The sequence below is a fragment of the Thamnophis elegans genome, chromosome 4 (assembly GCF_009769535.1).
Source record: "Thamnophis elegans isolate rThaEle1 chromosome 4, rThaEle1.pri, whole genome shotgun sequence".
NCBI lineage: Eukaryota > Metazoa > Chordata > Lepidosauria > Squamata > Colubridae > Thamnophis > Thamnophis elegans.
This window is the reverse complement of record NC_045544.1, coordinates 18,014,704-18,029,508: the sequence shown is the minus strand read 5'-3', so window position 1 is coordinate 18,029,508 and position 14,805 is coordinate 18,014,704. Positions and strand designations below refer to the sequence as shown.

At 38.3% G+C, this 14,805-nt stretch overlaps 2 protein-coding genes across 2 annotated transcripts in view; one reads left to right on the top strand and one right to left on the bottom strand.

Annotated features, from left to right (window-relative positions):
• ME1 (malic enzyme 1) overlaps nt 1-7,408 on the top strand; it is a 115,899-nt gene extending 108,491 nt beyond the window's left edge. The window contains exons 12-14 of the mRNA XM_032216309.1: nt 330-503; nt 3,422-3,520; nt 6,624-7,408. Of these exons, the coding sequence (XP_032072200.1) occupies nt 330-503; nt 3,422-3,520; nt 6,624-6,791 (441 nt within the window). The 3' untranslated portion in view covers nt 6,792-7,408. The remainder of the gene's footprint in view (nt 1-329; nt 504-3,421; nt 3,521-6,623) is intronic.
• A 1,581-nt stretch (nt 7,409-8,989) lies between these two features.
• RWDD2A (RWD domain containing 2A) lies at nt 8,990-12,776 on the bottom strand. The gene is made up of 3 exons (XM_032215191.1): nt 12,723-12,776; nt 12,440-12,652; nt 8,990-9,841 (listed from the first exon to the last, which is right to left on the bottom strand). The coding sequence occupies exons 1-3, from the start codon at nt 12,774-12,776 to the stop codon at nt 9,167-9,169; spliced, it is 942 nt and encodes a 313-aa protein (XP_032071082.1). The 3' UTR covers nt 8,990-9,166.
• Between the last annotated feature and the right edge of the window lie 2,029 nt (nt 12,777-14,805).

The following is a 14,805-nucleotide window of genomic DNA, read 5'->3' as shown; positions in this document are numbered from 1 at the left end:
TGGAAAAGTTCTCCCAGAGGCTTTTTTTAAGGAGAAAGAATTAAAAACTATGAAACATAGAAAACTCATTCTTGTTATCTACAGTTAGACAGATGTAGACATTATAGCAAAAGTATAGAAAGGTTTCAATCTAATATGAAACTTGCCAAGGTATCCAGAAGAAACCATGTTATAGACATATAACATCAAGTAATAGGTATTTTGCTCTTCCTGTAGTTTCTAATATAATCACTTTATAAAAGCATTGTTATCTACACAAACATTTCAATGTATGTTCATTTTTACCCATCAAACAATGCTTCTTCAATATTATTATTTTTTCTATTCAGGGACGAGGAATTTTTGCGAGTGGAAGTCCTTTTGATCCAGTCACTCTTCCAGACGGACGCATGTTTTATCCTGGACAGGGGAACAATGCCTATGTATTTCCCGGAATTGCCCTAGGCATTGTTTCATGTGGAGTGAGAAACATAAGTGATGACATTTTTCTCCTTACTGCAGAGGTATTCATTATTCTTTGTATATATAAACGGGAATGCAGGTTACCCCCCCTCCCCAACCCCCCTACCAACTTCCTTGTTTGGTGACTTTTCTAAGTTACGATTGTGGGGGAAAAAGTTTTGCATTTAAGGCTGCTGCAGTGTCCCGTGTTCCCATGTTCCCCATTTGGATGCTTCACACCTGGCATGCTTTTACAATTGACGCAGTGTCCTATGGTCATGTGATCACCATTTGTGAACTTCATAACCTGTTTCCAACAAGTACAATTAATGGAGAAGCAAAGGTGAAATTGCAAATTGCAGTCACACATGGTCTTCTTCATTTACAACAATATAGTATAAAATGCAGTCCAATGGCAACAGGTTTCCTAGTAGAAAACCTCACCTCTGTATTGTAAACATCTTTCTGGTTTCTTCCATACCTGTAGTTCTTTTGCTCCCTAAGGTATTGATTAATACCACTATAAAATCAGAAATTGCATCTTTAAAACAAATTTGAAAAGTGGTTCTTATTTTGCTTGTTTCTATTTGTAACTAAGAGATGTGAATACATTTATTTCTTGATTAGGCTGTCAGTGGAGAAGTCTATGGGGATATTTGTACAGGGACTATGGAAAATCTGAACAAGAATCTAGGGTTCCTATATTATATAGTATTATAAAAAATAGGTAAACGCAAAGGTTTCCCCTTGTCAGTCGTGTCCGACCCTAGAGGGTGATGCTCATCTCCGTTTCTTAGCCGAGGGAGCCAGCATTGTCCAAAGACACTTTTGTGGTCATGTGGCCAGCATGACTGTATGCCTAGGTCCATGGAACACTGTTACCTTCCCACCAAATTGGTACCTATTCATCTACTCACATGAACTGGTAGGTAGGCAGAAGCTGGGGCAAGGTGCTCATCCCATCACACAGTGCTTGGGTGTCGAACCCAGACTGTCAACTTTCCAGCTAACAATCTCAGTGTCTTTAATCATTGAGCCATCACCCCCCTGTATAGAATTATACATCTTATAAATTGTTAAAGCTCTACAGTTAAAGTTGGTAAAAGAAACACTCTGGTCCTTGTAAGCAACAAGTCTTGTTTTCAGGTGTTCTTATTTTCATGCCATATAAAGTAGAGTTTGGAAATGAAACTCTTTTAAGTCCAGACGGCTATAATGCCTAATTATAGGCAGTTTCACTGTGATGACAAGCATCGTTCTTCTGTGCCTCACCAAGCAGAATTATGTTTGACCACTTTAAGCAAATGAAATATTATTGTAACTCTGCCTAAATTGCAAGGCCTCCTCTAAAAAGTTTAAAAAACTTGGATCTGTGAAAGAAAACTTACTCAGCTGTATCCAATATAAAGTCTGTGCTGCTTTTTCTTAACAACTTCAGCTCCCCCTTGTGGATTCCAAAAGATAAAAATATTATTTTTGATAACATTTATTCAACACTTTCCAGCTTTTAGACTTAAAAAAAAAGATATTTTTTGTACACTGTAAGGGAAAATAAATTAATTTTTTATGGGCTAGTACATGGCACCCCCTGCCATATATCAAAAACATTTCGGAAGCTGTAGAACGCAACTTCCAAGATCTGCAAGTAGGCCTTGCACACCACCCAGAGGCTACCATACAAGTTATGCATTGCAAAGATCACTTTGAGATAGGAGACAATTCCAGTGTAATCTATTGGATTCCCTCCATGGATTGCCTCTGTGGCTATGTAGGACAGATAAGGAGGAAACTAACCACCAGATTGCAAGAACACAAGTGAATGGTCAGATGAGGAGACCCAAACTCATTGGTAGCCTCACACTGCAATGAACAAGGACATGCATTCAATTTTGCATCTACTAAGATTGTTGGACGAGCAGGCATAAAAACAGCCAGGGCAGTGATTGAAGCTTGGGAACAGGCTCCTTCTCAGTCAACAGAAGTGCTTATTTACCACTAGCTTATCAAGTACTTAGGAGGGGAAAGTTTGGCAGTACAAGCAAACAACAGCCAATGACTTACTAGTTAGCCAATCAACATCTAAAAAGCCACATACAATAGGAACTATATAAGTACCACACAGACTAACCCAGAGGTCTCCTAACTTCTTAAAGTCCATACTTCTTAAACTGGCCAACTTTGGAGAACCCCCTCCCCCCGCCAAGATAAACTGATAAAACAACATCCTAGAAGAAAGGCAATGGCAAATCACTTCTATATCATGCCAAGAATATTACATGGACATGAAGTTAAAGCCACCGGGAGTCAATTTCAAATTGGAGAGTTTGTTTTCAAAGTCAAAGTTGTCGGCTTTTTTTTTTTTTTAGCCTTTTCTACATGCCTGAAATTATATGTTAGGTCTGACAATTGTATGTGGTTGATAAAAAGAAAGAGGGATTTTTGAGATGCAAAAAGAGCTAAAGTTGCTTGAATTCTGCTTCCTTTGCTCTACATTGAATTCTGGACTACTGTGTATATCTGTATGATAGGAAAAAAGTATAAAGCTCTTTAAGGTGATTTTTGGATAATTGGTCTTCAAAGTCATTTCCATGATGTATGCTAATATATTCTGGATTTTGGTAGCAAACACCTGTAGAAGCAGTTGTAAAATTAATGTAAATAATACTATACTATACTATACTATACTATACTATACTATACTATACTATACTATACTATACTATACTATACTATACTATACTATAACTATAACAGACTACATTACACTACACTACACTACACTACACTACAATATAATATATAATAATGGACCAGAGCATTGAATTAGAAAAAAATAGTATCAGAGATGAGGCTACTGCCATTTAAAACTCCCATATAAGTTCATTCCTGATTTTTTTTAAATTAAGGCAAGTTTTTCTTCTTTAAACAAAGGCATTAACAATACATAAATCTAATATAGATATATACTTTTTCTTCCTAGGTTATATGCAAACAGGTATCAAAGAAGCATTTAGATGAGGGCCGTTTATTTCCACCTTTAGCTGCAATTCGAGATGTCTCTCTTAAAATTGCTGCAAAAGTAAGTTCATTCTTTACTGACTAAAATCATATAATGTGTCAGCCCTTCAAGATACTTTCATTATAAGGTTACGGTAACAGAACCTTGCAGGTATGACTGTATCTGTCCTCTCTGCTTTTACGTTCAAGAATACTAGGGAGGGTGAAGTCTGAAATGCTTTCTCAAATTACATTCCTGCTTTGGACTCTAATTTTTTCTTATCTGAGTTTGTCTTGATGTTGACTCTTCTTTTTGTTCCTCAAGGTTATTCTCATAGCACATTATGCTGTGATTCAAGAAGAAGTTGTTAGTATTTATCTCCATTTCAGTAACAAAATGTATACAATAAGTAATTGTAATCAAATAATTGTAGCAAACCAAACCTACATTGTACCATTGTTTGACGTAGTCCCTGTTGAAACTACTTTGATGTGAATCCATTCTCTTCTCTGCAGCTTTGTAAGATTCGTCTAAATTTGGCTTCTAACATCCACTTGGAAAAAGTGGATGCTAGCCTAGCCTTGGCTTGTCCCTCTTCTCCTTTCCTTCTCTGGTAGGATGTATATTTTCCACCACTTTTTTTTTTTTAAGAAAAAAATTCAATGGCTGTGGGTGACCATCCAGTTGACGAAGTCCCAAATGAATTCAAATTCACTTTCGCTAGTCACACTTTCTAACATCAGTATTACAAAGGCATGCAAGTTTTATCCAACAGGACAAATAACAGTGAAGGAGATCAGTGAAATGCAGTATAAAGCTAATTCAGTTGGAACATAAACAAATGGAGATTCAGTCACAAATCTTTGGCTTCTGGTGTAGTTTGACTAACTTTTTCACTCCTTGGAAATTCATTTTTCATTTTCTACAAGCCTGCCAATTCTTTTATTCTTGCTTTGTTGTTATCAGTAAGGAATTGCTTCACTCAGGCACATATGGTAATGATTTTAAAGCTGGTTGTCATATTTAATCCTCTTCAACTTGATAACGCAGACATTTTCAATATTTAAAGCAAATGCCAAAGAATTTGTTTGAAATCCTGCATTTTTTTGTATGGTAGAACTTTAGTTTGCTATATTTTAAAGCAGTGAGAAAAATGGTACAATAGAGTTAATTATGTAATATAAAATATTATTTCATTCTTAATATTGTTAAAATAGAATATAATCAATAGTGTGATTATATTTCACCAATACATCATCTCTGGCATGAAATAATAAACAACATATTTGGAATTCTAACACTGAACTTCATCCCCACTCTGTATTTCAAAAATATTTTGAACTGAATGTGATTGCTACCTTGTGAAGAACCGAATTAAAAATTGGAAGTCCCCATCTGTGCATTTAATTCAATATAGTTGTTCCTCTTCCTAAAATTCATATCTGTATTTAGTTATTGTAGAGGGAAAAAAATAACAAAATTTGATTACGGTATTTGAGTCTGCAGGGTTAAAAGGGCTAAAGTTTTCCCTAAGGAATTTTATTGATCAGATCTCTTTAAATTCATTACAGTGAAATACATTTGACTTTCCAGAATAATTTTGCAAATGCATTCTGTCCTGTCATTCCTAAGGCAGTGTTTTATAGAGTTTAGGATGCGAGTGGCAAAGTCCAAAGGCTTTGATTCTATATGTAAACATAATACAAGTAGTTCTAAAGGTGCTTTTTGAAGAGGCAACTGGTCTTTCTGGTTTTTCTTTGAAGAAGTGTCGCTTCTCACATAAGAAGCTTCTTCAGCTCTTGAGCTGAAGTAGCTTCTTGGATGAGAAGTGAAATGTCTTTTAAAGAAAAGCCAAAAAGACCAGTTGCCTCTTGAAAAAAAACACCTTTGGGACAACCGTGAACTGGATGGCCGAGAATCTCCATAGACATAATACAAGTAGTCTCATCTAGTGTCTCATTTAGCATCAGTTAGACTGAAGAATATAAAACTTTATGGCCACCCCCACATTTATGACCTTTTAGGGTTGTAAAGCAAAGGAAAGCTGAATCATAACAACAGTCACAATTTCAATAGCAAATGCTCACATCTGAATGAAAGGTATTCCCCCCCCCCCCCAACAACAACTGGACTATGTTTTTTCTTGAGGAACATCTTTCCTTGAAGATGTTTCGCTTCTTATCCAAGCTTTATCAGTTCTGGCAGGAAAGTGTGTGTGTGTGTGTGTGTGTGTGAGCATGGAAGGTGTTGGGAGTATACTCCTAGTGTTGGGTAGGCTATATATGTGTGTGTGTATCTATCCATCCATCCATCTATCTATCTATCTATCTATCTATCTATCTATCTATCTATCTATCTATCTATCTATCTATCTATCTATCTATCTATCTATCTATCATCTATCTATCATCTATCTATCTACAACAACAAATGGTCGTTGTTGCTTTAAATGAGTGGATGTACTTAATAGCTGTAATTAACTTTACTATAAGAAGGAGTCAAGGGAGCTCACTCTCTCTCTCTGCCTGTCCTATGCTTGATGACTTGATGACTGGAATGTGAACTGCGACTGTAAGCTATTGTTTGTTCTTTGAATTGTGTTTGGACTAATATCTACTATCACTGCTTTTGAAGCAATTATCAGTAGTAAAGCTACTTGTTTTTACTAGCAGTGTCTGAAACTCTATTCGTGTTTCTACTAGCAACATTCTTTCTCTCTAGTTGTATATTCCGCTGCACTACTTTCTGTCTCCCAACGGAGATACCCCTAACAGAAGGATCATATTTCTTTGTAATCATCTGGTCATTAGCACTCTCTTTGAAAGCCATTGAGGTCACTTGGGGGTTTCTCTGTACCCTCAGGGTCACCTGAATCAGAGTGTAAATGGGTGTGGAATCTTCTTGGAACTTTTTCACTCCCAGTTGAAAGGCATTCAGCATTCAGTAATGAAGCTGGTGTGGTAGAACAGATTATGATTGCTACAGCTTATAACACCTCCTTTCAAAGGATTTGATACCCAGGAATGTTTTATCTTTTCTTGGTCACAACATAAGATTTCTTGCTAGCTGTATGGTGGCAATCTGACACCTGGTTATTAAAATTTGAATTTTCCCCATTGAATATCATGCTGCTGCTCAGGCTTCTATGAATTCTAACAATGAGGGATTTGTCTTGTTCTCCTAGATTGCAGAGCTAGCCTACAAAAACAAGACAGCAACTTTCTATCCCGAACCAGAAGACAAGGAAGCATTCATCTGCTCCCAGATGTACAACACTGACTATGAAAGCTTTCTGACGGACTCTTATATTTGGCCCGAAAAAGCAATGAAAATACAGACAAGAAAAGTTTAACCAAAGAACACAACACTGGAACAGTGGAGCACTCCAGAAATGGGTTGATTCCCATCTTTTGTTCACTCAGAACTCTGTTTTTAGCAGCACTGTGTTTTAAATCTATGGGTTTGGGGTTACAAATGTTAATGTTCTTTCACTTTTAAGCTGCAATCTAAACATAAAAGCAAATGAAAATAGTTTCCTCGTTCTTTGGAAGAGCATCTCCTAGATTCCTGCTAGGCAACACTTACTGCAGGAGGAATGCTCAGTAAAAGGTTATTCTTCATTGAGTATCTGTACAAAATGGTGGTTCTGTTAACTAGTTTTGCTATTAAATTCAGATGTACCAATAGTGTGATAAAGCATGTATCAGTATGATTATTTAAACGATGGTTGGGGATGTTTAATTTAACAAGGCTACTTTAATTTGTCCTTCATTTGCCAACTTGTCTGTTGCCGTACCTTTGTGGAAGATTTCCAGGTATGTTTAATGGTGCCCTCTCAATTCAAGACAACTATTTCTATGGCTGTAGTTTGTAGATCACTGAAAAAATGTCATTTGGCAAACCTTTTCTGCCATTGATAACTTTTGCATTGAGACCCCCCCCTCCCGAATTTTTAATGGAATTAAAAAGTTTAAAAATCTTGACCATGAAACAATTCTATTGACTGTTTTATAGTTCGTTGTTAGCAATAGCAATAGCAGTTAGACTTATATATCGCTTCATAGGGCTTTCAGCCCTCTCTAAGCGGTTTACAGAGTCAGCATATCGCCCCGACAGTCTGGGTCCTCATTTCACCCACCTTGGAAGGATGGAAGGCTGAGTCAACCTTGAGCTGGTGAGATTAGAACCGCTGAACTGCAGATAGCAGTCAGCTGAAGTGGCCTGCAGTACTGCACCTTAACCACTGCACCACCTCTGTTCTTGTTAAATGGTGATGATTCCATTTACAGCTTTATATAGAAAAGGCAGTAATAGAGACATTCTCCTCCCATCCTAGTGCATTTTAAGGAAATCCCTAGCAATTCTTTCCTGCCTGAGCCCTACTCAGTGTGAGGGAGTAGATTCAAGTTCGTGGTGCCAATCTCCGTTTTAAAAAAATCCATCAAGCTACTCCTATCTCAGAATGTTTTAATATTTCTGTGTGTCACAGCTAAAGCAGAATTAAATGAAAAATGATTTAAAAAAAAAGCTAAGGGGGAGGTGGGGAATGCCAGAGATTTTGGAATTGCACTCTGTGATAGTCTCACAGCCCATTGCTGTCCAGAGATTTTGTTCTATTGTAGTGACCCAATACTACTCTCGCAAGCCCCAGCAGGTACATCTGCAGTATGAACTGGTTTCTTCTCAAAATGCTGAAGTGATTCTCTCTTTTATAATGCGCAACATAAGAATGAGGTGTTAATATACTTGTTAGGGTTGTGCTATTTCTTTAAAAGATGTCTGGAAGTTTAATCACAGCACCTGGACTTTCCTTTTTTTTTTTTTGGTCTGAAATGTTTCACAACTTATCCAAGTAGCTTCTTCAGTCTACTGTACTTCTACCTGGATAAGCAGAGAAATGTTTCAAACCAAAAAAGAAAAGTCCAGATGCCGTGACTGAACTTCCAGGCAAGCCTGGGAATATTCTTCAACATACTTTAAAAGATGCACTTAGCAAGATGGAGGCTCTGTTAGAATTAGTTGGGTTCTCTGCTTGCAAAGATATGGATTCATCTGGAAGCAGTTTTTAAGTAGCCATACAAGCCGAAATAATTGATATGATAGTTGCTTTATGATTTGAAGACAAGTGCATATTACACATTGCAAAGCATTTTTTTCAAAAGGGTTGCTCAGCCCTACCACTTATTTTTTATGCTCTGTCATGAGTGGCTAAGACGCTGAGCTTGTCAGTCAGAAAGGTCGACAGTTCGGTGGTTCGAATCCCTAGTGCCGCGTAACGGAATGAGCTCGTGTTACTTGTCCCAGCTTCTGCCAATCTAGCAGTTCGAAAACACGTAAACAATGCAAGTATAAAATAAGGGACCATTTTGGTGGGAAGGTAACAGTGCTCCGTGCACCTTTGGCCTTTAGTCAGGCCGGCCACATGACCACGGAGACATCTTCAGACAGTGCTGGCTCTTCGGCTTTGAAACGGAGATGAGCACCACAGCCTAGAGCACATATGTGTGAAGGAAACCTTTTACCATGTTCTGATCACCAGAGATGTAGGCATTTTGAAATGTATAAATACTGGATTTTATTTTATTATATCATACATTTTAGTCACACCCATCCTCCCTCTTGATTTCCTACAAATATAGCCCAGAACCGTCCTCTGAGCACATTTGTTCTTGCTTGGTATTTGAAGATTTCAAAACCTTTTCAAGAACCAGAGGGAGTGAACTTGTGCTAAGTGTCAGGACTTTTTCCTTCAATGCCAAACAAGATCTGAAATATGTGATCACTTTGATGAACCTTAAGAAATTCTAGAAATTGACCGAGGTCCATGTGATAGTCATTCCTTAATCCATAATCACCATGAGCTTGAAACTGTAAATCTTCAAAGGTCTGAAAGAGACGGAAACTTTCCCCATTTCCTTCTGCTTCTCCAGTCTCATGATGCTTGCAGGAAATGTGTTTCCAATTGGGATATCTAATAATATGCCAAAACTCTTCACAGTTTTCTTTCGTGCCCTCCACACAAATCACCCCAGGCTTTCCAGCTAGGCAGAAACCAGTCAGATTTAATTTCTTTGCATATTCAAAGATCTTTTTCCTCAGTTCTTGTCGGTATATGTGATGGCTGTAAATCCACATGCGTTTAAATGGTGCTTTGACTATTTCTTTCCTTGTCGTTCTTTCACAAACTTCACTGTTTTGTACTCTGAATGTAGTGTTATCCTGTAACCACTGAACAGTCGCATATATACAGAGTTCTCCGGGTTCCAAAGTAGCGATATAAGACGTAAGGTCTTTATTGAGCTGCAACTGTTGTTGCCTGTCTAGTGTATTTGATCTTGCAAAAAGTTGTGGTGTCACGTAGGGGTAACTGAGAGGCAATTCCACCTGCAAATCTACAATGGCCTAAAAAGGGGGAATAAAAGACAAATAACATATTCTGTACTTAAGCAATTTGGGGGAGGGGAACTGTATACCAAAGGAAATATAGGAATCCAATTACTACACACGTGTGTTGTGTGTGTGTGTGTATGTATTGTGTCACAACCCCTGGTATGCCCAAATATGGGAGGGAGCATACTGCTTCCCTTTTCTGTCTTTCGGTTCACCCTAGGAGCCATCCAGGCGGAAAGCCATTTTTTAATGTTGCCTTTGTTACATTTGTGCTGCATTTGTGCTGATAAATTAATAAAGGGAGACTAGTATAGATCTATTTCAAGCTATTTAGCTCTCATCAGCTAGCCATACCCTTACTGGGAATTGAACCTGGGCTGTACAAAAAAGGAAGAAGTTTAAATAAATCCTCTGCTATCTAAACTTTTGACACTTTGATCTGTCTTCCTGCAGCCAATTCCTCTTTTTCAACCAAATTTTCACCAACCCCAGCTTTCTTTTCATTGCTGATATCACCAGGTTATGTTACAAAATGACAAAATTATTTTAGCTAATTGGTGCGATGTCCAAGCATACAGATTATTAGCCCTTTAAAGGCAACAATACAAGTCTTTAGCAATGCTGAAGTTTCTAATTCTAATGCTAAATGCTCTCTTCAGTGGGGTGACCTCTGATACAGTACAATTTCCTAGGTCTAGAATATATCATACATTCACAAGTGCAATATGTTCATCCTCACAATATATTTATTTCACTGTAAGATCATGGTTCTCCATTACCTAGAGCACGGGTGTCAAAACTCAATCATGTCACGTGACGTATCATAATGTTTTTTGCCTTTGCGGAACTGAGGTGGGCATGGCTTGCGCGTGACGCATCCAGCCTGCAGCCCGCCAGTTTGACAGGCCTGGCCTAGAGTAATAATCCACAGGGATACAATTTGAGGGGAAAAGACCCAATGACACACACAGGTAGATTTTGGTTAACAATAGTAACTGGAACCAGGAACTCTGTTGCTAAGCAAGCTAGCCATAAAGTGCAAAATCACTTGACCATGCTGACTTATTACAGCAGCTTCAGTTGCAATCATTAAGCAAATCCCATAACCCAATTAAGTGCGATGTCATGTGATCACCAATTGTGACTTCCTCATCTCCACTGACTGCTTATTAGTGAAGGTCACAACTGATGGTCATGTGGCTATGGAATGCTGTGACTTATAATTGCAATTAATTTGGGTGCTAAGCACCCAAATTGTGATCATGTGACTGTGGGAACACTGTGACAGCTGAGACTTCAAGCAGCAGTCCTTAGTCTCCTTGTTTAGTGTTATTATTAACTTTGGTCCCTGAAGGAATGGTAGTGAAACAAGGACGACCTATACTTACAGGCTGTAACAGAAAAATGCTTGTCCTTAAAAAGAGAAGGTGAAACAAAAAACTGTAACCCTTAGCAAGCAAACTCTTATATTTAATGCATTGTTGGAATCGTTCTTGTCTTCCGGGTGCGATTCAAGGTACTAATTATGACCTTTAAAGCGCTCCATGGCTTAGGCCCAAGATACCTGTGAGACCACCTACTGCCACCGGTAGCTTCCCACCGTCCAGTGCGATCCCACAAAGTTGGCTTCCTCAGGGTGCCGTCGGCCAGACTGTCGGCTAGCGACCCCGAAGGAGAGAGCCTTCTCTGTGGGAGCACCTTCCCTCTGGAATGAGCTGCCCCCGGAGCTTCGTATAATCCCCGACCTCCGGTCCTTCCGACGCGCCCTAAAAAGTTGGCTTTTCCAGCAAGCCAGCCTGGCCTGAACAAAACAAAATAAATTACTGATCATTGTTAATTTTAACTCGATTTTTTTTTAAAAAAATGTTATTGTCAATTCTAATTGGGTTTGTTTGGGATATTCTATTTAATTTTTTAAAAAACTTTTGTATTATGTGTTTCTTTTAACGTTGTACACCGCCCTGAGTCCTTGGGAGAAGGGCGGCATATAAATGTAATAAACCTAAACCTAAAACTGAAATCCAAGCAAAATTAGATATGTTCAAGCAAAGACTGGATAACCAGGATAACTGGGATTTTGAATAGGCTGGACTTGATTCCTAAAGGGCTCTCTTCATTTTGTCTAGAGAAGCGACTCTACATCATACATCATAGGTCAAGATTTAAAGTAGAAAACAAACAAACAAACAAACTTCAGAAATGAACAAAATTCTTCAATAAACCTGTAGATGGAGACTATCTTGGAGTCACAGAAAAAAAAAGATATCCAAAAGAAAGTCTATAAAAATATGCCCAGTGAAGCCACATTGTTAACTAAAAAAGCTTTTAGGCTATCTACATGGATCTCTTCAATGCCCTTACAGACAGGGTATTGTATTATAGTCATTTATTTAATCTCTAAATACAGAGGTTATATTACTACATTGTAGATTACTACAATGTAATCTACAGCTGAAAAAAAAATGACAAAGGCAAAATCCAACCAAGCATGCATTAGGCCTATTGGCTAAAATTAGTAATTTTATTGAGCTCGATCCACAAATGTTTACTAAACTGAAGCACAATTGGAATTCCTCAATAATAATAACCAATGAAAACAGATGGTCTCACCTTGGTTTCATTTATAGGAACAGCAACGGAATACTCAATTTTAGGTGGGGGATTCTCAGTTGTATCGTTCAGGTGCCTCTGAATATTCTTGAAAACATTTTCATCTTGAAGAGTTATTTCTCCTTTATTAGGAAACATAGACAAAAGCATTTCCAGTTCTGCTACTTGAAGCTCCAGACTGTCTTTTAGCCTGGGTCCATTGGGGTGAGATGGCTAATGAATTTTAATTAATTAAAATGTATTTTTAGTATTTGGTTGAACAAATGTTTTCATTTTCCATGACTTTGTTAGCCAATTCCTCATTATTCAGTTCTTCTGTCCATGATAACTCAGACATGTCAGCAGCATTCAACACGGTGTTTCATGTTTTTATTATTCATACTTTGGTATTTGTATGTTTTATTCCTTCATTTATTTGTTTGTTTATTAGATCTGTTTACCACCCATTTCAACTTGTTTGTGAGTTGATGGTTATTTGTTCTTGTGATTTAGATATTACTTTAAAAAAAAACCAAGTTTTGTGTTGTATGAATGGATGTCAAATATCCATTCCTGTCGCCATCAAGGATCAATGAAAAGAATTGACAATGGCTACACTGGAAGAAAAGCGTGTTTTCATTATTACAAAGAGTTTCTTATATCCATTTAGTTCAGTGTCCCTATTGGATGCAGTCCATTTAGAAGCTCAACATATCTAGTTTCCTCCTAGCTTCTGCTCTAAACGGTAAAAATCTCCCATCATCCCAAAGACTAACAAACCTTTGCTAAATAGATTTACACAGAATTGTTCAGTGAGCTGAAAATCAGGGAAGCCATATTTAATTATAAAACGTATAAAACTTCTGTTACTCTAAGTTGGCTTAATCAAAATGATTGCCTCTTTGAGTCATCCTGTATCAGGTTTAACATGAAGGTTAACTGAGAAGAAAATCCCACTGATTTTCATAGGTAGCCCAGCCCCCTTAATCTCTTAATCCTGGCTACTAGCCCAGAATGGCGCAATCAATAAATCACGCTTGTCTGCGCATGTTCGGTCTGTGAGCTCCGCAAAACGAGCCCCGTGATGGAGCTCCTCCCTTGCTCCTCCTCGAACAGTCACCAATCTTTCAGACCCCAGGGACCATTAAATTCATAATTTTAAATCCCGCGGACCACAAATATGATTTTTTAAAAAAAGATAAAATAGTATTAAGTAATATATTGTGGAAAGTTATCATCCAGCCCTCTCCCAGAAAAATGAAATATCTTAGGAAATATTGAAAAGGCCGAATATTTCTCTGGATGTGAAAAGGAAGAAACATGTTTTAAAAGACAGAATAGCTGCCTGCAGCTTCCTGCCCATCCCCCTTTGTCAATTAGCCATTAAAGCCTGAGCTAGTCCACTTTACATAATAAAGAGTTTTCCCGTTCAGCTCCAGAGTGATGGGATTAAGGCATGATAATATTGGCCTTTTACTCAACTCTCCACATGGCATCTGAGAACTCATACCTGGATTCAAAACAGCCTAGAGAGTAGCTCCCTGCATGGCCCCATGGGAGTCTGACAACCAATCAGAATACATTTCTTACACAGGAACAGGAAACAGAGAAGTGGAACTAAACAGGGTACAAAAAGCCTAGCAAGCCCCTCCCTCAGCCCTTCTCTTCTTCTTCACCAACATTGATCACCTTTTCTGTTCAGGGCTCAAGCCATGTGGCCCTGTCCAACAATAAACCATCTTTCCAAGCAGCCTCCATGTCTCCAGTGTCTTCTTCCCCACTTGGAGCTGAACCCAGAAGGAGATTTCTTTCAACAATATAAAATGCAAATGATTTTTCTGTGGACCACCCGTTGGTGGCCACTGTCTTACAAGACAGGGGCCAATCAAAGTCCTCTTTGGGCTGGATCTCCGGACTCCCAACGCTCTCCCGCTCTTGCGCTATTCCATGCATAACTGCAACACCAAATCGGAATGTTTAGAAAAACTCCAAAGACGGTAATTAAGCAGCCCCCATTTCTAGGGTTACTAAATCTGAGCTGCAAAAATCTGCCCTCCACAAGGCAGAAAAGAATAAGATGCTCCTACATCTCTTTGCCACCATCTTGGGGTCATCTGGTAGCCCAAGTATTATTACACGCCAGCTACACGTGCCCAGGTCCTATAATCAATTCATTTCTCCTTTCAGGAAGTTGTTGCTGACATTCTGCTTGGAGCGATCCAATACAGGTAGTCCTCGACTTACAACCACAATTGAATCCAAAATTTCTCATTAAGTGAGCCATTTGTTCAGTGAGTTTTGCCCCATTTGTTGACTCAGTTGTTAAGCGAATCACCGCAGTGGATAAGTTAGTACCTTGGTTGTTAAGTGAATCTGGCAGTTCCCAA

Coding starts and splice junctions, on each gene's coding strand:
- RWDD2A (XM_032215191.1), bottom strand. CDS start 12,776: ATGTCTGAGTTATCATGGACAGAAGAACTGAATAATGAGGAATTGGCT. Junction 12,653..12,722: donor ATGAGGAATTGGCTAACAAA/GTCATGGAAAAT, acceptor AAAATTCATTAG/CCATCTCACCCCAATGGACC. Junction 9,842..12,439: donor TTCCTATAAATGAAACCAAG/GTGAGACCATCT, acceptor CCCCCTTTTTAG/GCCATTGTAGATTTGCAGGT.